Below are 25,420 nucleotides of genomic sequence, written 5' to 3'. Positions count from 1 at the left end.
TGGAAAGAGCAGACAAGTTTCACCAGGTAAGGTCTCAGATGTGCAGCTGCAGAAACATGCACTGAGACTCAGAGCAGCGTCTTGGTGCTGAGGAGCCCTGGAAGGTCCTATGAAGCCCACAGACGACCTACTGGTCACTGATGAATCTAGCAGGCTTTACCTAAATTATTTAGTTTTCCGTCCAGTTCGTGATAGAGCAGCTAAACCAGATGTTTTCATCCCTGTGCGACAGGAGGGTCAAACCACAGAAACATTAAAACAAGCAGGACTTTCAGAGTCTACAGCTCAGATGTATTTATTATTAACAAAATGAAGCGCAGATCTCTTAAATTCTGTTTTGTACACATTTAAGCCCTCCACTTCCGTTGATGTTTACAACGTTACCGGTCAGTGTGTAAATGTAAGTACATTTCATTATTTTGTAACGAACTTCTGATTTTTTTTTGTAAAGTCTTGTGTTCTTAACGTTTAGTCCAAATGTTTCTGAGACACGTTTCAAATTAACCCTGGTGTGGACGTTTAACAGCACGGTTCTCTTTACTGAACACCAGGTGGCGCTGTTTACTTGAATGCAGATGTTTATTTGAATGCAACAGCTGCAGCCTTCCTCAGCAGAAGAAAACCTTGACTTTTAATAAACTGACGTACAAACCTCTGTTGTCATTTACTCATTTTACTAGTTTTTGTGTTTCTGACCAAACTTTAAATTTGCCAGACAATAGTGTTTATGATTACATGTGGATTAATTTAGACAGATTTAAGTGTTAAATGTGACACCAGCCTGGAGGATCAGAATCAGCAGAAGAGCCGCTCGGCTGAGTGAAAACTCGTTTCCGGCGTTTTGGTAACCGAAGCTCGTCCTGCACGGGTTCTCCACCTCCTTGTAGGGAATGGGAACATCATCTGGCATCGAGCTGTTCAGGCTGTCACGGACCTGGGAGAGAGAAACATGTTTGTCCTGCTATAATTTTGAGGACCCTTCTTTTTAGAGACTCCACTCTGCCTAACCCATACCCTATTACTACAAAAGCACCTGCATCCCACAGAGGATCAGTCACCTGCACGTGTGTAGCGCCTTTCTGAGTCCGAGGACTCCAAAGTGCTTTACAGTATCATTCATCCATTCACACCCTGCTGATGAGGAGCGACATTGTAACCACAGCTGCCCTGGGGCACACTGGCAGAGGCAAGGCAGGCACCACAGGTCCCTCTGACCACCACCAGCAGGCTGGTTGGGTTAAGTGCCTTGCCCAAGGACACAGCAGCAGAATTGGCTGGCGGGAGCCGAGATCGAACCTGGAATTTTCTGCTGCTCTACCTCCTGAGCTACTGCTGTCCCACAATCACGATCCAACCCTTGCTGGGCCTCAGAGGATGTCTTCTATTTCTGATTTTAGTTGGATTCAATGCTGACGTGTTGGACCCTTGCCCTAACTGCAGACCTCTGGCCCATGAACCAGACCCTATCCCGTTTCTTCTCTCTAGTACTCTGCACGGCACATGACCAAACCCTCAAGGCACTGTTTGGTTTTTCACCCAACTGTACGCATGCACCCACCGAGGCACAACTGTCTCATTGCACCTCACACAGCACATCTAAAATCAGAACAACCACCTGCATAAGCACTTCCCATAAAGCCAGAAACCAGATTGGACCGGATCAAGCCGGCGTGCACACCAAGCTCTGCAGAGCCGTCAGGCGGCAAGGGGATTCCATTGAGAACTCTCTTGGGGCTGGGTGATGTGGCCTAAAATCAACATCAAGGAATATTGAGGAGTTCACCTTGAGAAGGATAAATGTTTGATTTATTGGCAAACCCCGCTATCTCACAAACGTAACCAGAACACCTGACGCTAACCTTACAGGAAAGTTAATTCACACCAAACCCTTAAAACCAGGTTTCAGGGGTATTTTCACTGTGAGGACCTGCCAAATGTTCCCAAGTTACAGGTTATAAGTCAAAATATGTCCTCACAGCGGATCACACACACACACACACACACACACACACACTTTTAGGAAAAAAGTCGATCATTACTTTCTGATTTGACTTTTTTTGTTAGTTGAGATAAAAATGTGGCTCATCCGGTTCAGAAATGAAATGGTAAATGGCCTGTATTTGATATAGCGCCTTCTAGAGTCCTGGAACCCCTCAAGGCGCTTTACAACACAATCAGTCATTCACCCATTCACACACACATTCATACACTGGTGGGGATGAGCTACGATGTAGCCACAGCTGCCCTGGGGCGTACTGACAGAGGCGAGGCTGCCGAGCACTGGTGCCACCGGTCCCTCCGACCACCACCAGCAGGCAAGGTGGGTTAAGTGTCTTGCCCAAGGACACAACGACAGCAACAGACTGAGCGGGGCTCGAACCTGCAACCTTCCGATTACGGTGCGAGCACTTAACTCCTGTGGCACCGTCGCCCCAGATGAAGCCAGACTGCTCTGACATGGATGTTTTCAGGCAGATAAACAACACACACAATCTGTGTTTTAATTCTTTCGGGTTCTGATTCAGCTTGGTACACTCAAACTGAACAATAACAACAAACATGGATGTTGTATGCATCACCTCGTGCAACTCTTAGAAACTTTCACATCCTTTCTAAATAAAACTTTGTAAAATTTTGCACAAAAACCAGAAAATTAAATCAGCCAACCTTAGTGGACACTAAATCTGCCTGATTTTACAGGTTTTATCCTCATTTCACTGCACTAACCCCCCTCCCCTCCATGTTAATGCCTCACCCTCTCGACCTCCTTCATGACCCGGAGAAGGTTCTGTCCGAGGGCAGCTTTCACTTCCTCATCCGTCCATCCTCTCCTCAGAAGTTCAGCCACCAGACTGGGAACTTTGGACACATCCTCCAAACCCTCAGGAAGTCTAAAAGAATGGCTCACACCTGTGAGTTAATCTTTGGGCCAGGGCGGGATATGTGTAGTCACACATCACTTTTACCTTGGTCTTCAACTCTTCTAACATTAAAGTCAGTTTCAGCTCATACCTGGAAACTCCGTCATAATCTCCTCCAAAGCCAATAACTCCTGCTCCTCCCACCTTCTTGATGTGGTCAAAGTGATCTGCAACGGCAGCAGTAAACATAAGGAGTCTTGAGTTTTTTTTATTGTTTTATAAAGGAAGAGAAATGTTGTAAACATTTATTAATTCACCTGCAACATCTGAGAGTTTAGCTGTTTTACTGCAGGTCACATAGTCGTTGTAGAAGTTCACCATCACTATTCCTCCAGTTTGATTCTGGAGAGGCAGACAGAGACAAAGATATGTGGACGATGGAAGATTAGTCCTTTTTTTTTGTGCTTTTTTTCTACAGGAAACTCTGGAGAATGAGGAATAACGTGATCCGGATCACATCCGGGCGTTCTAAAGCCCTGATTGTGAATCTTTTACAGAGCGGATCACCTTCGTTTATCTCTTTATTATCTCATAAAGCTGTGTGAAATACGCCTCCTGCTCCCGGCTTGGTGATCATCATCACTGGTTTTTATGAGTTTTTTATCTCTGAGAACAGAAGCTCCACACTTCCAGGAGAAACTTCATTACAGTCAGGCCACCTGGACCTCACTCCAGTGCAGTGAACACAGATTAGATGATAATCTTTGTCTTCTGAATCCGACTCACCACTCTGACCAGGACCTCGTCTGGGACGTTCCTCCTGTGAGGACAGACGCTGTAGGCGGAGGAGTGGCTGAAGATTACTGGAGCTTTGGACCAGTCCAGCACCTGGTTCATCACACTTAGAGGCGCGTGAGCCAGATCGATCATCACCCCCAGACGGTTCATCTCACCGATGAGTTGCTGTCGCAAACAAAATACTAAAAATATGAAAACCCAGCAGATTGCATGGAGTCACTCCCTGTCTGTCTGGTCGTTTAATCTTAATCTATCTATCTGGTTTTAACAGCGTCTTACTGGAAAGTTCATCTTGGATCAACTGCAAATCTAGAAAACTGATGATAGATGCATCAGAACCATGATGTAGACTTATTTTTATGTAACGTGTCTTCACTTTGACACTTTATATGAATAAAAAAATAATAAAGAAGACAACAAACTACCAAAGAATTTTTGGATTATTTCACTGAATTTGTCAAATGTTTCCCATTTAAAATAAAATAAAATAAAAACTTACATTTAGCAGATTTCTGTTGCATATTCGTGAGAACCTTTACTCCATCAAACTCTCACCAGCAGCCTCATCCTCTGTTACTAAACTGCTTTTCTGTGTTTTTAATGTTTACTGAAATAATCTCTACCGCAGCATTCCCTAGTAACACATTCACGGCAATCATTCCTCTGATTAGGACTCATGAGACAATGAAAAGGTTAAGGTTAGGGTAACCCTAACCCCACCTGCAACCACTCTGTCTTTTTTATAGTATTAATAACTAAAGACTGCGAGAACTTCTTACCTTTCCAAAAGAGGATAGGCCGTTGTGCCGGGATGGTTCTGATCCGGTGTCGACGAGCCAGTTGTCTGCCCTGAGGAGAAGAAAATCATTAGGGATGTGAATCTCAGAGCAACTCGCGATTTGATTCGATTCCGATTCTCGGGGTGCCGATTCGATTCAGAATCGATTCTCGATTTAAATCGATTCACAATCAATGTTAACAAAGAGTGTCAGTTCCAGGATTAACTACTTTGTTGTGCAAGTTAGTTAAAGCTATAGGAAATTCTTTATTTTACTTTAAACTGGTCATACTAAAAAAAAGGCTAATTTACAAGGTGAAATAAAGTGATTCTAAAACTGTAAACAGAAGCAATCTTTTGACCAGAAGGCAACGTTTATTTTTGCTTACCTTGTAAAATATTACAAATCTGTAGTTACCTAACAGTAGCTTTGAAAGTAATACGGTCAAATACTTTTTAAGTATCTGTGGAAACAAGTTTAACGTTTGAGTGCCTCAGATTTCCTACAAAGGAAAATGTTTTCTCTCATTTATCAATAACTTCAAATGAACACACGAGTAATCCTGAGTACTCACTTGTCAACTTAGAAAATACATATAAGAATATCTCAGATTTCTGGGTATGGAAAAAATTACATTCTAGTTCCCTCTTATCAGCAGATTAAAAAATAAATCATCTCAATTTATGGGACCACAAAAGTAAACGGAGTACTGACTCTCCTAACAAAGATAAAAAAAACAGACAAAAGTGCATCTCAAACCTGTAACATGCCAAACATTTGAGTTCCTGGGATCGATTCTGAACCTTTGTGAATCGATTCTGAATCTTTATAAATAAGAATCCTGATTCAGACTTGAATCGATTTTTTTCAGCACCTCTAAAAATCATCAAGCAAGAGCGCTAGCGGAATCAACCCTCCCACAGTTTTAATGCATTCGTTTTAGATTTGTTAAGAGAAAATAAACTGTAGTTTGTGAAGAGTTTTTAGAAACAACAGCAGCAGATTCTTCACTCATTACCAGTGAACTGATCATCTGTTAACACAAACGTTCACACGTTTCTATCTGGGCTGCAACGCTACCAGAAGTTAGCCATAAAACTAAAATGTGCCTGCTTTTACACGATCTCGCCCATCCAACCGTAATGTCGACCTTCCTTCTGGAAAAACAAATCCCCTTACCATCTGCGTTTAGAAGTTACGATGTGAAAAATGTGAGACGAGCCATTAAAGGTGTGGTTGACTGAAAAAACATTTTTTATGACCATTTCAGATTATAATTGGTCGAAACGGTCGTCTACACCTACCTGCCTACACCAGAAGCATTAGCTTCTGATCGAAAACAGACAGTGAAAAGCTTGGATTTGAAAATCCACACAGATCTATGTCACACTAAATATGCATTCATGGCCTCGCCCACCCTGGCCCGCGCTCGCCCACAGGAAGGGCCCACAGGAAGGCTTTTGTTTTGCAGCAAGGAGAGAGAGAGAGACAGAGAGAGAGAGAGACAGAGAGAGAGAGAGACAGAGAGAGAGAGAGACAGAGAGAGAGAGACAGAGAGAGAGAGAGAGAGAGAGAGAGAGAGAGAGAGAGAGAGAGAGAGGAGTGTGTCTTGGTGATCGTAACTTTGCAACATGGCTAAACGCGTTCTGTTAGCCAATCAGAAGCGAGGTGTGTGCATATCAATAATAATAATGAATAATCCTGCTGTTTTAATCCCACCAACTAACTTCTGCATCTCACCCCTAATCCTAATGACTCAAGTGACTGACTTACACTAGAAAACACTGAACGAATGCGTAAACCACACCTTTAAACCCTCATTGTGAGAAAATGTTTATTTGTAGGAGAACAAGCAACAATCTGAACAAGCTTTGAGTCTTCAGTGTGAAAAGGTTTTATGTGTTTTGCTCTCATTGCGGCTGGATCGCAACAATTTTCAGTTTCAAACTAAAATCTGTGGAATAAAAACACAATTTGCAACCTATACCAGTCAACGGGGAATGTTTGTATAGAAAACCTGTTTAACTGTAGTTTTGTTCACATTCTGCTTTTGTCCAGCTGGTTACCAGTTAATCCAACTAGAATCCGATCTTCTGGTGCGACGGGCAGAAATCCCCGAAACTTCCCACAGTGAAACCCAAACTCATCTCTTTCTGCACCACACGGATGTAACCGAACCTCGATGAGAACTGCTCTCTAATGAAGTGGCTCCTTACCAGGGAGTGTTGCAGGAATGTGTGAGTGTGAGGTAGCGGACGCCCAGCTGGTACATGGTGCGCAGGACGCCCAGGCTGCTGTCAATGGAGTGACCGCCCTCCACCCCGATCAGACTGGCCGTCTTATTCAACCTGAAGGCGTCGAGGATGTCTGTGCAGGTTTAACAGCTGATGAGTGAGAAGACAGACACACACACACACACACACACACACACACACACACACACACACACACACACACACACACACACACACACACACACACACACACATCTCACCCTGGCTGCTGGTGGCGAACATGAAGGTTTCTGTGTATTTCTCACACATCCTGTGGATGACGTCTATCTGCTCCAGTGTCTGTCTCACCGCATCCTTGTACTGGGTTTGACAAGGTACATAAGCTGACCAGAACTGAGAAGAAGACAAAGAACGAAGCTCTGGAACGGTCGAAACAAACCAAGCAGACACAAAACACCAGTTCAGCTGCCTTATTTCAAACGTTTGATGGTATTGTAAGATTGCAGAGCCTAAACTTTGACTCGGCATCATCTAAAAATCTGGTTCGTTGAATCAATCATCCATTCAGCCATTTATCTATTTTCTTCCGCTTATCCTGGGTCGGGACGTGGGGGCAGCAGCCTAAGCAGGGAGGCCCAGACTTCCCTCTCCACAGCCACTTGGGCCAGCTCCTCTGGGGGAATCCTAAGGTGTTCCCTGGCCAGCCGAGAGACATAGTCCCTCCAGTGTGTCCTGTGTCTTCCTTAGGTCTTCTCCTGGATGGATGCGATTGGAAAACCTCATCAGGGAGGCATCCTAACCAGATGCCCGAGCCACCTCAACTGGCTCGTCTTGATGGGGAGGAGCAACGGGTTAACTCTGCCGACCGAGCTTCTTTAAGGGAGAGCCGGGCCACCCCGCTGAGAAAACTCATTTTGGCCGTCTGTATCAGCACTCTCGTTCTTTCAGCCACTACCCAAAGCTCATGACCACAGGTGAGGGTAGGAACGGAGATCGACCGGTAAATCGAGAACTTTTTACATCCGGCTCAGCTCTCTCTTCACCACGACAGACCGGTACAATGCCCACATTGCTGCAGACGCAGCACCAATCCACCAATCAATCTCACGCTCCATCTTTCCCTCACTCGTGAGCAAGACCTCAAGATACTTAAACTCCTCCACTTGGGGCAGGACCTCAACTCTGACCTGGAGAAGGCATTCTACTCTTTTCCAACTTGGTTGGACCAATCAAAAACACTAAAAGTCTAATTCATCCAGTCAAAATACAAGCTAACCTGAGACTTCTACTCATGTGCCTTTACTCGGAGTACCTCAGTCTACTCTAACCTTTCTGGTCTTATCCACCATCGTCAATGATTCTCAAAACCTAATCCGGGTTTGGCGCATCCTGCTTGCCTTTAAGAAAATCTCATTGGTGTGTGTAGAAGATTCCTGAAGAAAGGAAAAGTTCTCTCTGCAACTTTTCTACGTTTCTTATATGTGATTTACTGGATCTGAGTAACACATTCACTGTGGCGTTGCTTCAGTAAGCTTCTGCAATGTCATCAGATTTATCTCCATCCAGTGTTGCATTAATGTTTCACCAAGATCTTGCATAGATGATGGTAGTCTGACCACTGCACAAAGCCTTCTCCAGCACATCCCAAAGATTCTCAATGGGGTTAAGGTCTGGACTCTGTGGTGGCCAATCCATGTGTGAAAATGATGTCTCGTGCTCCCTGAACCACTCTTTCACTATTTGAGAATCCTGACATTGTATTCTTGGAATATGGCCGTGCCATTAGGGAAGATGGAATAACCTGGTCCTTCAGTATAGTCAGGTAGTCAGCTGACCTAATCCTTGGAGCACATCCTGTTGCTGAACCTAGACCTGAAAAATTGCAGCAAGCCCAGATCATAGCACTGCCACCACAGGCTTTTACAGTAGGCACTAGGCATGATGGGTGCATCACTTCCTCTGCCTCTCTTCTTACCCTGATGCACCGTTCAATTCAAATTCAATTCAAAGGTACTTTATTAATTCCAGAGGGAAATTAGAGTTTCAGTACGCACAATTCTGAGATCAGACCTGCATACATAGGCACAGACACATGACATCACTCTGGAGCAGGGTTCATCTGGACCAGACCAGTTTTTATAACGCGTTGGACAGTTCTTAACCCAGATTTAGTCGTTTCTGCATCTCCTTAGATGCTTTCTCTGCTTGATGCAACAATGATCTGACCCTCCTCACACAGACTAACATCTTTACCACAACCACCAGATGTGTCTTTCCACATGTTTGTTTAGGAAATGAAAAGCGACTCATTGCACCAGTTGGGTTGAATAACTTGTTGCAGCTGAAAGATAATCACCCAGGCAGCAATTATCCAATAGGAGGCTCCCACCTGTTTGCTGAGTTAAATCCAGGTGGTGACATTTTCTTAATTGGCCAGGGAGTGTATGTGTGAAGATGACTCCTATGTTTCTCAAACTAAACCACATTGAAATGAAATAAAGTAAATTAAAACTGATTTTTCATGTTGAGATCTGTTTTCTAGCAAAGATTGGTCAGACGTTCTGTTGGGAGCAACAACACCTCCAGTTTGTCTTTCAGCTTTTTTAAATACAGTAACGAGTGTTTAATTAGAAGTTTCACAGTTTTGAAGAAAACTGCAGCAGTGGATCAAATAAGCACACATCTATTAACGGGAGACAACAAGAGAGCTGGACTGTCTGATTATTTCTGCTGTGACAGCATTGTTAGATTAAAACGTCTTGTTGTGCACAGACAGACACTGTGAAGTAAAAAGCTAATAATCAGTTCTCCAGCCAACCAGGCAGAAAACATCTCTGCAGCTTTTAGAGCAGCAGCAGACAAAAAGCATGGCGACTGTGATTGCAGGGTGCAGAACTGTGACTTACCTGTGCTCCAAGTCGTCCCTGCTTGATCTTTCGGATGTTGGTGTGTGTTGTTGACAGTGTGTGTAGGTCCAATTCTTTGATTTGATTGTTGAATTGCCCTCTAAGCTGCCAAGGTAGGTCGTTGTGACTAGATAAAGTCATAAATATTACAATCTGAAGACGTTTGATTAAAACAGATTCAAAAGCAATAAATTGGAGCCGTAACAGAATATTATCGGTTTTTACTTTGTGATAAAAAATGTTTACCGCTGTTATTGTTAATGAAAGCTGCAGGAGCAGGTCTAGAAAGGAAAAGTAAATTTAACTTGCCCGTCGATGAGCGGCGTCTCAGACATCAGCTTCAGAGCTCGGGTCATGCTGGCATCCTCAGCCTCGGTGACGGCACAAGAACCGAACCACAAACATAAAACGACAAACTCAGCCAGCATCTCTTCAAATTCAGATAATCCAGATTTAAATATCTGCTGATATTCATCCAGTTTTCTAAAACGATGAGCGTATTTCTCCGTCTTTGTCCTCAGGCTTCAGAGCTCCAGCTGAGCCAAGAGCAGCTTAGAGGAAAACTTTACTGCTTTGTTGGGTTAATGTATAATTAGGTTGTAAATTGCTGTACAAATGCTCCTTCTGGTAGTGTTGGGCATGGTTAAACCTAAAGTTACATCACAAATCTGGTGGTAAAAGTGTTTTCATAATTGTGATCTTAAACAAACACAAAACCCTCAAAAAGCAAAAGTTTTAGGTTAGTAAAAATCCCGCAGATTAATTTGGAAAACATGAAAGAGAATTCAGCATAATTAGTTCAGAGACGAAGGAGTTATAACGCACCTTTAATTCAGAATGAAAAAGACCTGAATGGGTTTGGATTAGAGGTTTGTTCATGTAACTGCTGACACTCCTAATCAGGCTGTACAATCATTAAATAAGCAGTTAGCTGGATTATCCCAGTGGTTGCAGGACAACTGCCTAACCTTAAATTACACAAAAACATTCTCTATGTGTTTTTCTTTGAAGAGAAAGGCGCAGAAACACTTCAGTGTAAACATGGATAAACAGGAAATCAGCGAAGTATCAGAGTTCAAATATTTGGGGGTTATTCTGGACTCTAAATTAAAATTTAATTCACATGTTACCGATTCCAAAATATAGAATAGAATGAATAGAATAGAATAGAATAGAAGAGAAGAGAAGAGAAGAGAAGAGAAGAGAAGAGAAGAGAAGAGAAGAGAAGAGAAGAGACGAGACTTTATCAACACATTCTCACACCCAAGGCGTCAAAATATGACGCGTGTGTCCAAGCCTCAATATATGACGATTCGGGATGCCCCAGCGCATCAGGAGACGACGATCAGGGACAAACAGCTGACGCAGCGTCCCAAAGCGTCGGTATCCGACGCCTGTGGTGAGACGGACATTAGAATTACTTGTGAACTACTTAACCTTCCCCTCACCCCAATCCTAACCTTAAGGTCACAGTTTACGGACCTTAAGGTTAGGATTGGGGTGAGGGAAAGGTTAAATAGTCGCATAATGTCCGTGCAACCGCGCGCGTCAAACAGTGACGCCAACGAAGCCACGCGGCCCAGCGTGTCCCTGATCGTTGTCTCCTGACGTGCTGGGGCGTCCCGATTCTTCATATATTGAGGCTTGGACACAAGCGTCATATTTTGACGCCTTGGGTGCAGGGGCGGCGTTAGGCCCGGCTACTTGGGCTGAAGCCCCGGATGTTTCATGAAAAGCCCCGGATCTAAATCGCGGAAGTAACATGCAGTACCAAAGTCCAACAGAGAGGGCGCAGCTGGCAGTAGTTTGTATACAGCCTGCCTGAGCCTCCACCACTGAAGAAGAAGCCCTTCAGCAGCTGGCATCTTCTGCACTCTCTGTCTGAAACGCATGAGTGAAGATGGACATAAGGACGTTTTTTAGACCAAAAGTACAACGACAGAACCCCAGCTTTGATGAGACTGGTGTTGACTCAGGTTTGTGAGTCTTATTTGAAAATATTTGTTGTGCTGCTGGTTTGCCTAAAGTTAGCTTATCAGGTAAAGTGGTTGGAGAAAGAAAGGGAATATTTACTATCATCTCACACTAAACACGAACAGGAACAATACTCTGCCCTGAAAATGCTTAATATGTAGCTTCAGATTAAACATTATGTGGTACAAGACATATATGATGTTGACTAGTGCGTGTCACGTGTGTGCGCGTGCGTGCGCGCGTGTGTTAATCCCCGGATCTTCTTCAGTCCTAAATCCGCCCCTGCTTGGGTGTGAGAATGTGTTGACGTTATTGATCCCACAGTGGGGACTTGCTACAGCAGCACAGACAGAGAAAAAAGAAAAGAAAAATATGATTACAGGTAAACACACAAAGGCAATAACCTACCAGCTGCTAGAGTCCTAACAAGAACCAAGAGAACTGAGCACATCACTCCTGTTCTTAAATCCATACACTGGCTACCAGTAAACTACAGAATCCATTTCAAAGTGCTTCTGCTAGTTCATAAATCACCCAAAGGCATGGGGCCAGAATACGTGTCGGATCTCCTTCCTTTATATACACCAAGCAGGGCTCTGAGAACCTTAGGAAGCGGTCAGCTGGTAGAACCTCGGGTCAGAACCAAACAGGGTGACGCTACTTTTAGCTACTATGCTGCACACAGGTGGCATTAGCTTCCTTGTGACCTCAGATGTGTCCCAAGTCTAGAAACGTAAAAATCTAAATAGAAAACCTTCATGTTTTCATCAGTTCTTGCGCTGTCCCTTCTGCGCTGTAACTGCTCACCCTTTAACTTAGTTTCTTTTTCATTTTTAATGTATTTTCTGTTCTGCTGTTCATGTTGATTTTAATGTTCCTGCTTTTTTTTTTTTTTTTGCTGATGGAAAGCACAATGAATTGCCTCCGTCTATGAAATGTGCTGTATAAATAAAGCTGCCTTGCCTCGCCGATTGTAACCTTCAACCACTAAAACTACAGAGACATGGTCAGCCGATCCTCGATGTGTACTGCCGATTTTTATGGGCTGATATCCATGACCGACATCTGGACATTTTCCACCTCATTTTCATGCTAAACGGTCACTAAATACATCAGTTGATGCACAAAATTCCTAAAACTGAATCAGTTTTCAACTCTGAATTTAAGTGTTAAATCTTAACTCTGCACCTCTCAGTGTTAAAGCCAGACACCTAAATAAAGTTAATTCAAAGTATTTATTGTGCAGATGTTAATAAATGTAAAATTACATTTACATTAAATTCTGCAACAACATCAGAACTTGACACGTTTCTGTGTGTTTACCAACATCCCTCAGAAAGCCACGCCCTCCTCAGATACAAGAATCGTACCGCTGTGAGTGAGAATCTTTAAACTTATGTGAGTGTATGAGTGTAAACGGTGTAAACAATGGTTAACGTGTTAAATCAAACACACACTGATTTGTGATATAAAAGGATCATTGTAAGAACAATATTCATTTTAAAGCCATTGTTGGTTTAAGCACAGATTGTTCAAACTTTTCATTTTACCATTTTGTTCATTCATCACATTGTAAGCTTATGAGTTGTAAAATCATGGCGTCTTCTCTTACTCAGAGTGAAGAAGGTTGACGTCTGGCTTTCATGCGGAGTGCTGGAGACCTTTTCTGTTCCGTTGTCTTTCTTGTATGTCAACACGCACTGAGCAGAACCTTCTGGGTTTGGAAGGCCAAACAGAAAGTGGATTTGTTTCTGTAGACGAAAGGTTATAATGTTGGTCAATATACTTTTGGACGTTACACAGTCAAGCCTCTGAAGTAACTTATCATCTGGAGGAACCACTGCAGCTCAAATGTCCAAGAAGAAAACCCACTGGCCTGATTTAACCGCTACCTGTCATTTCCCTCAGAGAAACAGCCATTTCTGTTCCCGTCTCTCAGCTGGAGACAGTTTCTTAACCCTTCACTCACAGGTGCAACCTCTCAGTGGGATCAAGACCATGCAACCTGCTGGAGTACCACAGCTTGTCCCAAAACTGCTGTAAACTTTGCACAAGTTGGTCTTTTGAAAGTACACAGGATTGAAATAAATGTATAGCAAATATTATTTGTTATTCTTATGAATCATTTAGAAAATGTCCGGTTGTGAAAGTCTTTCTCAGGTGGACTAGAGGCTGAGAGGCTGAAGACGATTATGCATGCGACCATTTGCAGCAGATCTGGGCTGCACTGGTTCAACTGGTTTGTTTCTACCTCTGAGCAGTGGTGGCGCCTAGGGGGCGCTATAGCCACCCCTGGATTAGTCATTGCACCCCCAAGTAAATATTAGATTTTTTTTTTTACAATTTAATTGTAATTTAACGTGTGGATGTGATAATATTTAACATACAAAACAATAATTATCACATAGATAGTAAAAACTTAAACCAAAACAGGAAACTGATTTTAACCTTTGACCTCATTTTCCACCTGTGAACGAGTGAAAGTGGTAAAATGGATCGTTTTTTGTTGCCCACATTTCCACGGGTTCAGTCAGAAACGAATGAGTCTTTGGAAGTGATCTCAGACCCACAAAAAGCTACGGATCTGGATGAAGAGAGTCAACCCTCAACCGCCGCAGCAGTCGAGGGTTTTGCCGCTGGAAATGCTAACACTAACGTTAGCTAACCTTGCAACACTATAGATGGTTTTCTGTGTGGCTGTATGTGTTTATGATTTCATGGAAAAGTCAGCGATTGTTCACATGTTTATGATGTATATTAATGATTGTCCACTTCCTTCATAGCACCCTCAATAAAAAGACTAGCTCCTTCATAGCACCTGCAGAAAAAGATTTCTGGAGCCGCCACTGCCTCTGAGGTTCAGTCAGCTTCAGAATTCTTGGAAGAGGAGGAGGAGCTACCAGAGGCCATAATCACGTTCATAGCCTTGCTGACTGCTTTGAGGTGGTCAAAAATCGCATTTACCAAACTTAAAAAATAAAGCTTGAAGGCTTGCAGTCCAAAACTAAACCTTAACATGAAAGAGTGCATCTGTTTGTTTAATTATGGGATTAAAAAATGACAGATCCAGTTTTACCCTTTGGTCCATGCCTCAGGTAATTTTTAGCTAAATACAAAATTAAGCCAACAACATCTCTCCGTGTTTAAAATGAGTAACCAAGTGTAAAACTGGGATGCTTAGCAAAGATTCAGAAAAGGGTAGAATGCCTTCTCTGGGTCAGGGATGAGGTCCTGCCCCAAGTGGAGGAGCTTAAGTATCTCGGGGTCTTGTTCACGAGTGAGGGAAAACTGGAGCGTGAGGTCGATAGGCAGACTGGTGCTGCATCTGCAGTGATGCGGGTGTCATACCGGTCTGTCTAAGCTTTGGGTAGTGACAGAAAAAACAAAATCGTGGATACAAGTGGCCAAAATTAGTTTTCTTCTCCTGGAGGCTGGGCTCTCCCTTAGACATAGGGTGAGATGCACGGTCATCCGGGAGGGGCTCGGAGTAGATTCGCTGCTCCTCCACATCGAGAGGAGCCAGTTGAGATGGCTCGGGCATCTGGTCTGGATGCCTCCCTGGTGACGTTTTCCAGGCATGTCCAACTGGGAGGAGGCCTAAAGGTAGACCCAGGACACGGTGGAGGGACTGTGTCTCTCACCTGGCCAGGGAACTCCTTGGGATTCCCCCGGAGGAGCTTGCCCAAATGGCTCGGGACAGGGAAGTCTGGGCCTCTCGACTTAGGCTCCTGCCCCCGCAAACCGAATCCGAATAAGCGGATGAAAATGGATGGATGGTCGGATGGCTAAGCAAAGATAAAGGCTAGTGATAGAGTAGTGATGAATCTCCCTTTCATTGGGACAACTATTGAAAACGCAGTTATGCTCCAGCTGAACAACGCTGTGGAGACAAACATGATGTTGTCACGTAGATTTTAATGTTTGATGTTCTTGCTCCTGGACAGCACGTTGAATTTCTTTTGTGTGTGAAATATTCAATATGAATGAAGCTGCCTAGCCTAGCCTGGCCTGGCCTGGTCACACACCTTTGACTTCATCATCAATGATTTCACCACAAGGCTCATTTACTAATTCGGTAGGTGCCACTCAGCAATCACAGCTTCGGGCTAAATGCATTTATGCATAAGTGCCTTAAGATGATTATTGTTGAGGTTTTATAAATAAACTATTTAACTGAATGGAATATTAAACCAATAAGGTGGTTTTGATCCGAACGTCCTAAATGAGAGATGAAGTTAGTACTCAGGTTCATGCATGCGAGGGACATTCACGATGACTAACGCCCCACTGAGGAGGTCTGTTCACGCCCTCATCTGTGTAAATTTGATACGTATAGTTTTCTCGGCTTTTCTCACCGATCAGAGGAGAGATCAGGAGCACCAACTAGACATGGCCAGGCTGGATGCCACAGAGATGTTCCACGGTATTTTGTATCCAGGACACTTGCACACACAGGATTCTTTACAACTCGCTGTAAAATTTCAGTTTCAAGACACGGATGTGCTCATTGTGTCCTTTCCAAAGTCAGGTAGGGGGAGACGACAACAAGGAATGCTGGTTTTATGAGATCTTAGCTGCTCGTGTTTGATGGTGTCTGGTCTGTTGAATCATGATTGACCTCAAACCTTCTGGGAACAAACACATCAAAAGTCCTAACAATAGATCAGCACAATGACAGACATGTGAAGGAGGGCTGCAATGCAATTCTCTTCTCTACATAATGTGCAAAATTATAAATTCCCAAGTTTTTTCAGTTATCGTTTGCATGCTAACCGGCTACAGATGGGGTTACATTTTTACAGTTCAGCAAAATAATGAAACTTTTTGGTTTGTGTCAACAGGCACCACGTGGATGCAGGAAATAGTTGGTCTTATTTCAAGCCGAGGCGACCCCCACTTGTCCCAGACGGTTCCAAACTGGACCCGAGCTCCCTGGTTGGAGCACATTTATTTAGCAGAAATGTTAAATGCCTCACCCTCCACGCTTCGAGTCCTCACCACGCACCTGCCTTCTCACCTGCTGGGCCCCGCCCTCCAGGGCTCCAAGACCAAGGTCAGATTAGCTTCTTAACTTCCATAAGTGGTGAAGCCCTTTGTTTCACTGCTTTGGCTGTCCAGTTTTTAGTAAATGCATCAGTGGCTCAGATGCTCTAAATAATCACTGCTGCTCCTTGTTGTCCCACAGGTCATCTATGTCAGCAGAAACCCCAAAGACGTGGTGGTCTCCTTTTACCACTTCCACCAATTCACCAATTTCCTTCCTGAGCCTGGTTCATTCTCTGAGTTTTTAAATCAGTTCCTGGAAGGCGAACGTGAGCCGACAGAGCCTTTTATCTATTATTTGCACTTGATTTATTCATAATTTTGCTTCTAGACATCACAAAAACGATTAAATTCAGTTTTTATTTGAACTCATGTTATCCTCAGAGCACTATGGCTCCTGGTTTGAGCACATTAATGGCTGGATGGGTCAGGAAGCAGCTCTGAATCTGCTCCACGTCACCTTTGAGGAGATGTCGATGGTAAATATTTGATTTTGGCACCTTGTTAGTTACGTAGTCCTGAGGATTCTTGTTGAGTTTCTGCTCTTCTCTTCATGTCAGGACCTGCCTGGAACCGTGGACAGGGTGAGTTCTTTCCTGCAGCGTCCTCTGCTGGAGGATGAGCGCAACAGCTGTGTGCAACACTGCAGCTTCAGCAGCATGAAGGACAACAAGATGTGCAACTACAGCCTGGTTCCTGATGAGATAGTGAATCACAGCAAAGGCTCCTTCATGAGGAAAGGTTCACTTCACAGACTTTTCTCACTAAACACCAGTTCTGCTTTTATAAAAGACGTGGCAACTACAAATCGTGTTTAAATCATTATTTAAAGGTTTGAGACACTGAGAAGACATATTTAAATGATTTATTTTCTGATTATAATCAGCCACTCTGCGCTTTTCATGCACGCTGAACATGCAAATAGGTATAGAAGACCATCTCCTGCATTAGCTTCTGGTAGAAAACAGCCGGACAGATCTACGTCACACTGTCACTTATCCTCCATGGACTCATCCATCTTGAGTCACGGCGGGGAAGGCTGTTGTTGGTTTAGCATCCAGGAAAGAGAATGCCTTGGCTAGCAGATGCTAACCATTGGCATTAGCAACTCCACCACACAGCAGACGCTCCTCCAGGCGTGTGTTTGTGGAGATAAAACATCAGCGTTGCAGAGAATCAGAGGTGAGATCTCCAAATATCAGGAAATCCCGCCCTCTGCTGCAGCAGACTTGTCCGTGCTGATAAGCGGCTGAAAATGTTTGGATGTCTGGATGGAATGTTCTAGCGGTTTCACCTGGAGGTCAAAAGCTTAGAAGAATTACAGAAACAAAGATGGATCATTGAAGTGGTTTCTTGAGCCGGGCGTACACTGTGCGAATTTTCACTTTTTTGAGCCGATTTTCCACTCGTGCGAGAATCCACGAGATCGGGGCGAGTTTTGCGCCGAGCGGCGTGTAGTGTACAGGGGGTTACGAGAGGCGATTAACACCACGTGACCAGCTACCGATCAGCAATCGTGAGCTCGCACGGAATTCTGGTGTGTTTAATATTTTGCTCGTCCCTCGTGAGGGTATCGCACTGTTGAAGCGGCGCTGCGAGCAGCTGTGACCCAAAATGTATCAGAACCGCTCACTGCACATGCGCAATCCTGCATCAATACCGCTCGCTCGCTATTTCCCTAATAACACACGCTGTTCGTTTTTGTTTCTACACGTTTTTTTTACTCACAAAGATTGTCAAGAAAGCGTGTTTGTCGTGTTCATGTCAAATTAAGCTGATCACAAAACACAGATTTACTTTATTTCGTTTTCCTCATCCAACCCCCATCAATCCCTGTGTGTCCTCCTGCAGCACTCCCGAAGGACAACAGGCAAAACAAGACCAAAAAGTCTGACGTGTTGAGTAAAAACTGCTATTTTTAGCATATTTTTAGGGCCGACGTGTTGCTACCAGACACACAGTGTGAGCAGTCAGGTCGCATCCGAAAACTGGGACGTACAGTGTGAGCGCATGACTCGTGAGATCTGCCCTGCGAGGAAGTCGTACAGTTTGAGTTGAAGCTGAGTGCTACGAGTGAAAAAGTCGCACAGTGTCCGCCCGGCTTTAGAGAGTTTCGGGGAGCACGTCTCTTCCTATAAGGGTCGCAGCAGCATGGATTTTGATTGGCACCATGGTCCTGGTTCTCTCTCCGTCTGACAGAGAGCTTTTGAGACCACTGCAAACACATTCAATAAATGAGTGTCCCACACCTTTAAGTCGAGCCAATTTTTACAAAAATGTAAAATGAGTTTTTATGTTTAAACTTTACATAAGTCCTTATCTTGTGTTGGGAAATCCCACATTTGTCTTTTAAGTTAATCCTTTTTTTTTGTCTGCATGCCGTCTTTCCCGTTTATGTTGCAGGTAAAATTGGAGACTGGAGAAACATGTTTACAAAGCAGCAGAATCAGTATTTTGACGGCGTGTTTAACTCCAAGATGAAGGACTGCAGTTTGGAGTTTGTGTGGGAAGAGGAGGAGAGACAAGAGCCACAATAAAGACAGATTCATGAAAACATCTCAAATAAGTTTTGAGGTGCGATAAATTCAGCCTGTGCTGAAGTTCCTGTAACACTTTAATATCTTGGTTTTATGAAGGCGTTTCTTCACACCACACCTGATTTTCTCAACCCGAATCACGAGCTTCCTTTTTAGAGCAGAGCGAGAAGCCAAGAGTTCGTCAGCTGTGCCAACACAGAGGAAGAGCAGAGGGAGAAGGACAGGTTAAAGGTTTGTAATTCCAGAGGGCCGAGCTGTCCTTTGGTATCCTGTCACTTCACACACTCAGAAAAGTGTTGCTTCCCCTCAAGTCACCATCTCAGGAAGCCTCTGATGTAATGTTAGAAGCATCTTTTGTCCCTTTGGCTGACAAATTAAATGATGAATGCATCATATATCATGTTTGAATAATCTTTGCATTGAAACTGTAAAAAGAATATATTTTTTCTCTCATGCATGCTTTTGCAAAGTCACACAATTTCAATTTGAAATGTTATTAAAGCTTAAAATTAGGCGTGCTCCATATTGCCCTTTTTACCGACATCCGATATTCTCTGACTCTTAAATTCAGAAAACAATATAAACCAGTACCGATATCTGCTGTGCCCTTTTATATCCTTCGTGCATTTTCTTGTGCAGACAGCTGTGTTTGTGAATAATGTCGGCTATGCTAATGCAGTTTTTCTAATTTATTGGGAGGTTGTGTGTTTTGAGGGGATTTATGCTGTACTAAATTCAACAGAACAGTTAAATACTTTTGTAACATTAGTGGTGTTGGTGCGTTTTGTTGACTCCCATGTAAATCTTTTATATTTTTTTTCAAATAAACATAAATATCACCATCCTTTTTATTATTATTCAGGGTTCCCACTCTTTTCTTGAAATTATTTTCCAGGACTTTTCCAGGACAATTTCAAGACTTTTTCAGTGTACAAGTCAAGTTATCATAACTACTGTTTGCCGATATCCCGATATATTTAGAAACAGATATGATATTGTACCTACCTACACCGTTATTTTGACAATATAGTTGTGGAAAGATTTTTGTCTTTCACAATCCCACCTACTTTCTTCTACTTACAATGCAGCACAACTAAAACAGAAGTTATTCTCTACTTTAGTTCATACCATAGGTGTGACATTGTGGCATCATCAAGTCATCTCCATGTCATGTTTTTGTTCTGCTCAGCAACTGAACCAGGTTAATTCACTGTGCTGACTGAAATCGTCGTCGTCTTCCTCCGCTTATCCAGGTCTGGGTCGCAGAGGCAGCATCTCAACTAGGGAGCTCCAGACCGTCCTCTCCCCGGCCACCTCTACCAGGACCCCAAGGCGTTCCCGGACCAGATTGGAGATGCAACCTCTCCAACGTGTCCTGGGTCGACCCGGGGGCCTCCTGCCGGCAGGACATGCCCGAAACACCTCCCCAGGGAGGCGTCCAGGAGTCATCCTGACCAGATGCCCAAACCACCTCAACTGACTCCTTTCGATCCGGAGGAGCAGCGGTTCTACTCCGAGTCCCTCCCGAATGTCCGAGCTCCTCACCCTATCTCTAAGGCTGAGCCCGGCCACCCTACGGAGGAAAGTCATTTTGGCCGCTTGCATCCGCGATCTCGTTCTTTCGGTCGTTACCCAAAGCTCATGACCATAGGTGAGGATTGGGACGTAGATCGACCGGTAAATCGAGGGCCTGGCTTTCTGGCTCAGCTCCCTCTTCACCACGACAGATCGGCTCAACGTCCGCAGCACTGCAGTCGCCGAACCAATCCGCCTGTCGATCTCCCGATCCCTCCTACCCTCACTTGTGAACAAGACCCTGAGATACTTAAACTCCTCCACTTGAGGTAGGACCTCTCTCCCAACCCGGAGTTGGCAAGCCACCCTTTTCTGGTCGAGAACCATGGTCTCAGATTTGGAGGTGCTGATCCTCATCCCAGCCGCGTCACTCTCAGCCGCGAACCTACCCAGCAAGAGCTGAAGGTCAGAGCTGGATGAAGCTAGGAGGACCACATCATCCGCAAAAAGCTAAGAAAATATTCTCCTGCCATCAAACTCGACACACTCCACACCACGGCTGCGCCTAGAAATTCTGTCCATAAAGGTAATGAACAGAACCGGTGACAAAGAGCAGCCCTGGCAGAGTCCAACCCTCACCGGGAACAGGTCCGACTTACTAACAGCTATGCGGACCTAACTCACGCTGCTCTGGTAAAGGGACTGAATGGTCCTCGACAGAAAGCCACCCACCCCATACTCCTGGAGCGTCCCCCACAGAGTGCCCCTGGGGACACGGTCATAAGCCTTCTCCAAATCCACAAAACACGTGGATTAGTTGGGCAAACTCCCATGCCCCCCTCATCCCCCTTGCAAGAGTATAGAGCTGGTCCACAGTTCCACGGCCAGGACGAAAACCACATTGCTCCTCCTCAATCTGAGATTCAACTATCGATCGAACCCTCCTCTCCAGTATTTTTCCAGGGAGGCTGAGGAGTGTGATCCCCCTATAGTTGGAACACACCCTCTGGTCACCCTTCTAAAAGATGGGGACCACCACCCTAGTCTGCCACTCCACAGGAACTGCCCCTGATGACCACGCAATGTTGCAGAGACGTGTCAACCACGACAGCCCTACAACATCCATAGCCTTGAGATACCCAGGACGAATCTCATCCACCCCTGGGGCTCTGCCGCTGTGTAGTTGTTTGACTACCTCAGAAACTTCTGCCCCCGAGATTGGACAGTGCATCCTCAGGTCTCCTGGCTCTGGTTCCTCCTCGGAATGCGCATAGGTGGGATTGAGGAGCTCCTCAAAGTATTCCTTCCACCAACCGACGATAGCCCCAGTTGACGTCAGCAGCTCCCCATCCCCACTGTAAACAGTGTGAGTGAGTTGCTGCCTTCCTCTCCTGAGGCGCTGGACAGTTTGCCAGAACCTCTTTGAAGCCGATCGATAGTCTTTCTCCATGGCCTCACCAAACTCTTCCCACGCCCGAGATGTTGCCCTGGCAACTGCCACTGCTGCACCCCGCTTGGATATCCGGTACCTGTCTGCTGCCTCCGGAGACCCACAGACCAGCCACACCTTGTAGGCCTCCTTCTTCAGCCTGACAGCTCCCCGAACCTCTGGTGTCCACCAGAGGGTACGGGGATTGCCACCACGACTGGCACCGGCCACCTTGCGACCACAGCTAGCAACAGCCGCCTCAACAATCGCAGAGTGGAACAAGGCCCGCTTGGAGTCAATGTCCCCCACTGCTCTCGGGACGCGGTCAAAGCTCTGCCGGAGGTGGGAGTTGAAGACCGTCTTGACAGGTTCTTCTGCCAGGCGTTCCCAGCAGACCCTCACTATGCGTTTGGGTCTGCCAGGTCTACGCTGCATCTTCCCCTGCCATCTGATTCAACTAACCACCAGGTGGTGATCAGTTGACAGCTCTGCTCCTCTCTTCACTTGGGTGTCCAAAACATACGGCCGTAGGTCAGATGATACAACTACAAAGTCTATCATCGACCTGCGACCTAGGCTACCCTGGTACCAAGTGTACTGATGGGCATCCTTATGTTCAAACATGGTGTTCATTATGGACAAACTGTGGCTTGCACAGAAGTCCAATAATGAAAAACCACTCGAGTTCAGATCAGGCGGGCCGTTCCTCCCAATCACACCCCTCCAGGTCATGCTGTCATTGCCCACGTGGGCATTGAAGTCCCCCAGCAGGACAATGGGGTCCCCTGATGGAGCACTATCTAGCACTCATCCCAGGGACTCCAAAAAGGGTGGGTACTCTGAACTCATATTTAGCCCATAAGCGCAAACTACAGTCAGGACCCGTTCCCCGACCCGAAGGCACAGGGAAGCTACCCTCTCGTCCACCGGGGTAAACCCCAACACACAGGCAGAGAGTCTTGGGGCTAACAAAAAGCCTGTTTTGAAAAGTTTTGAATCTGCACCGTCTTCCTGACATCACTCACTCCTGCCTATAAAGGACACAAAGACATATTTTGAAAGATTGTTACTGTTTATATTGACTGTTTATTCAATAAATTAGGCCTGCTTTTCAAACCTTAGCTCTTTTATATCTTTCATATTCTATGTATTATACTTACTGTACACACCACATTACACTTTACTGCTTATTTCGCATAGTTGGATGTTCAACTGCATTTTGTTGTTCCAGTATTGGTCATTTTAGGTTAGTCCAGTCATCCAGAAACAAGATTCAGGGTAGATGACTAGGCTAATATCTCCCGCTAACACCATAGACATATTGGACCTGAAAAAATTTTTTTTTCTACCTCAGAGATAAGTACTTCTAGTTGTTTGCTACCTTTTTAGTCTGGACTGTACGTAACATTACTATGATAAATATATAGTTACCACTTAAAATCATTCTAGTTATTAATTTAGCCGTGTTGAATTCAATTGAATTACGTTAACAACTTCGTTCAAATGACCATGCCAGTCTTCAGTTCTCACTGCCTCCTGGCTGCGGTCTGTGTAGCTAGCTAAAAACAGTATGAACAGCTGAGGCTCTGTCCTCTGAGCACATACTTAGTATTTTGATAGAATCGAATTCATGACATTTTTATCATTCACATATTTTTGTTTCTGCTGTCGGACGATAGAACAAGTATGAATTACTGAGTGGAGCGCGGGTCCGGTACCTGCTATCCATTGCTATCCCGAAGCTCTCGTCATGTTCGCTCGTCTCAACGCATGAGTGAAAAAAACAAAAGCTCTCCGCTGCTCCTTTGTCACTCAACAGAGAGAAGGAGAAAAACTTCTCGCTCTATAAACTGCGATAAAGCAATACTCCGTGAACCGAGTTGCTACTTTTGGCCCTTCTTTGGAGAAATAAATCTAGGGGTGAAAAATCTGTAAATCTAGCCAAAAAGACAGTTGGAAAAACAGAAGTGGAACTGGAACTGAAGGGGAATATGCAATCTGATTGGTTGGAAGCGTCATGTGGGGCACTGTGCCAGCTAGATGCAGAAATGAAAGGAGAAGCGCTACAGCCCAATATTGCCCAAAATGTTTAATCCGTTTGTTTATCCACAAGGAGGGAAAATTATTTTCCAGGACAACTCAAAAATTTCCAGGACATTTTGCAATTCCCCCCATTTTCCATGTGTTTTCCATGACTGGAAAATTGGACTATCATTTTCCAGGTTTTCCAGGTTTTCCAGGACGCGTGGGAACCCTGTTATTCTGTCTGGGATCCAAGGCCAGTTGCATATTCAATTATAAGTTTTTAACGTTTTCCACCAGATTGCACTTTTTCCTTTCACTGGGGCACCAAACTAACGAATGCTGCAATCAAATAAAAATAAAATTGAATGAAAATATCTTTATGCCCATTCATGACACTCCAATGTGTTGAAAATTCACCCACTAAACAAATCATCTGGCCATAACACACAAAAAATGATTATATTTTTAATTTGTTTACATTTCTGGTTATGATCATACACCTGACAATATATGGGGAACTAAAAGGGTTAATTAGTGTCAGATTGTTTAAAATAGGAACTGATTCATCCTCAAACTCTCATCCAGAAATTCAGATGGAAGCTGTCTTATTGTTTTTATAAAAACAACAGTCTCTCAACCCAAAGCCCTTCTGTAACTAGACTGTTGATGATTGTGTCCTGGTTTATCAAGCTGACAGTCTCCCAGCGCTCAGCTGACTCAGGTTCTAATAAAACACACACCCTTTCTGGTGTGAGGAACATCTTCACACTTTTCAGGCCTCTCAGATTCAGCTGAGGGGAAGGAGGCTGAAGGGCAGCTGGGAGTTATGAGCGGACATCTCCACTTTGGTCCCATCTGTCGCCAACCAACATGCTGCGACCTTTACAGGAAGAGTCTTGTTCCTAGAAACCCTCTGAGAAACCACTTCAGTGGTCCACAGAGTGCTACTATGAACTGAAGCTTTTTGAGATCCAGTTTTTTTTTCTGTAATTCTTCTAAGCTTTTGACCTCCAGGTGAAACTTCTGGAACATTGACTCTTAGAAATATTTATCCTTTGTGAAAAATGGTTTCACAGCAGAACAATAGATCCATGTTTATCTCATGGCCAACATGCATGCTCACTCCTGAAGTCAGCAGCAGATGGATCTAGAGAAAATAACATGCAAACTTTAAATAACATCTACTCAGCTGAGGTGTGAACCACCACTGAGCAGCTGTTTCAAATTCTGCATGCAATGACGAGTTTCTAATTAGCTCTCCCTCTGGGGTTTGATCAAAAATGACATTTAGGCTTGATTAAAATCATAAAAACAAAAGA

The 25,420-nt window shown here is 44.4% G+C and overlaps 3 protein-coding genes across 3 annotated transcripts in view; 1 reads left to right on the top strand and 2 right to left on the bottom strand.

The window, feature by feature from the left end:
• Window positions 1–269: 269 nt before the first annotated feature.
• Window positions 270–25,420, bottom strand: part of LOC107381616 (large ribosomal subunit protein P2) — a 129,465-nt gene continuing 104,314 nt past the window's right edge. Inside the window, exon 5 of the mRNA XM_070555048.1 lies at window positions 270–615. Coding sequence (XP_070411149.1) covers window positions 326–615 — 290 coding nt within the window. The 3' untranslated portion in view covers window positions 270–325. The remainder of the gene's footprint in view (window positions 616–25,420) is intronic.
• Window positions 564–10,159, bottom strand: dpep1 (dipeptidase 1). The gene is made up of 10 exons (XM_054732647.2): window positions 9,888–10,159; window positions 9,579–9,705; window positions 6,933–7,065; window positions 6,655–6,805; window positions 4,439–4,508; window positions 3,648–3,824; window positions 3,179–3,263; window positions 3,013–3,088; window positions 2,756–2,891; window positions 564–934 (listed from the first exon to the last, which is right to left on the bottom strand). The coding sequence occupies exons 1-10, from the start codon at window positions 10,004–10,006 to the stop codon at window positions 758–760; spliced, it is 1,251 nt and encodes a 416-aa protein (XP_054588622.2). The 5' UTR covers window positions 10,007–10,159; the 3' UTR covers window positions 564–757.
• On the top strand, window positions 15,853–19,285 carry sult5a1 (sulfotransferase family 5A, member 1). The gene is made up of 6 exons (XM_054732654.2): window positions 15,853–16,080; window positions 16,394–16,605; window positions 16,738–16,864; window positions 16,980–17,074; window positions 17,156–17,336; window positions 18,999–19,285. Exons 1-6 carry the CDS (start codon window positions 15,942–15,944, stop codon window positions 19,130–19,132), a joined length of 888 nt encoding a protein of 295 aa, XP_054588629.2. The 5' UTR covers window positions 15,853–15,941; the 3' UTR covers window positions 19,133–19,285.

Source organism: Nothobranchius furzeri, chromosome 9 (genome assembly GCF_043380555.1).
Source record: "Nothobranchius furzeri strain GRZ-AD chromosome 9, NfurGRZ-RIMD1, whole genome shotgun sequence".
Classification (NCBI taxonomy): domain Eukaryota; kingdom Metazoa; phylum Chordata; class Actinopteri; order Cyprinodontiformes; family Nothobranchiidae; genus Nothobranchius; species Nothobranchius furzeri.
Note: the sequence above shows the minus strand (reverse complement) of the source record. Positions and strands in the feature narration are given on the sequence as shown.

What these genes read in the sequence shown, in the direction of transcription:
- dpep1 (XM_054732647.2), bottom strand. Translation starts at nt 10,006, where the DNA reads ATGCTGGCTGAGTTTGTCGTTTTATGTTTGTGGTTCGGTTCTTGTGCC. An exon ending in GAGACGCCGCTCATCGACGG is followed by an intron (nt 9,706 to 9,887) that starts GCAAGTTAAATT and finishes GACTTTATCTAG; the next exon opens with TCACAACGACCTACCTTGGC. An exon ending in GATTATGACGGAGTTTCCAG is followed by an intron (nt 2,892 to 3,012) that starts GTATGAGCTGAA and finishes CCATTCTTTTAG; the next exon opens with ACTTCCTGAGGGTTTGGAGG.
- sult5a1 (XM_054732654.2), top strand. Translation starts at nt 15,942, where the DNA reads ATGGCCAGGCTGGATGCCACAGAGATGTTCCACGGTATTTTGTATCCA. An exon ending in TCCAGGGCTCCAAGACCAAG is followed by an intron (nt 16,606 to 16,737) that starts GTCAGATTAGCT and finishes GTTGTCCCACAG; the next exon opens with GTCATCTATGTCAGCAGAAA. An exon ending in AGGCTCCTTCATGAGGAAAG is followed by an intron (nt 17,337 to 18,998) that starts GTTCACTTCACA and finishes TTTATGTTGCAG; the next exon opens with GTAAAATTGGAGACTGGAGA.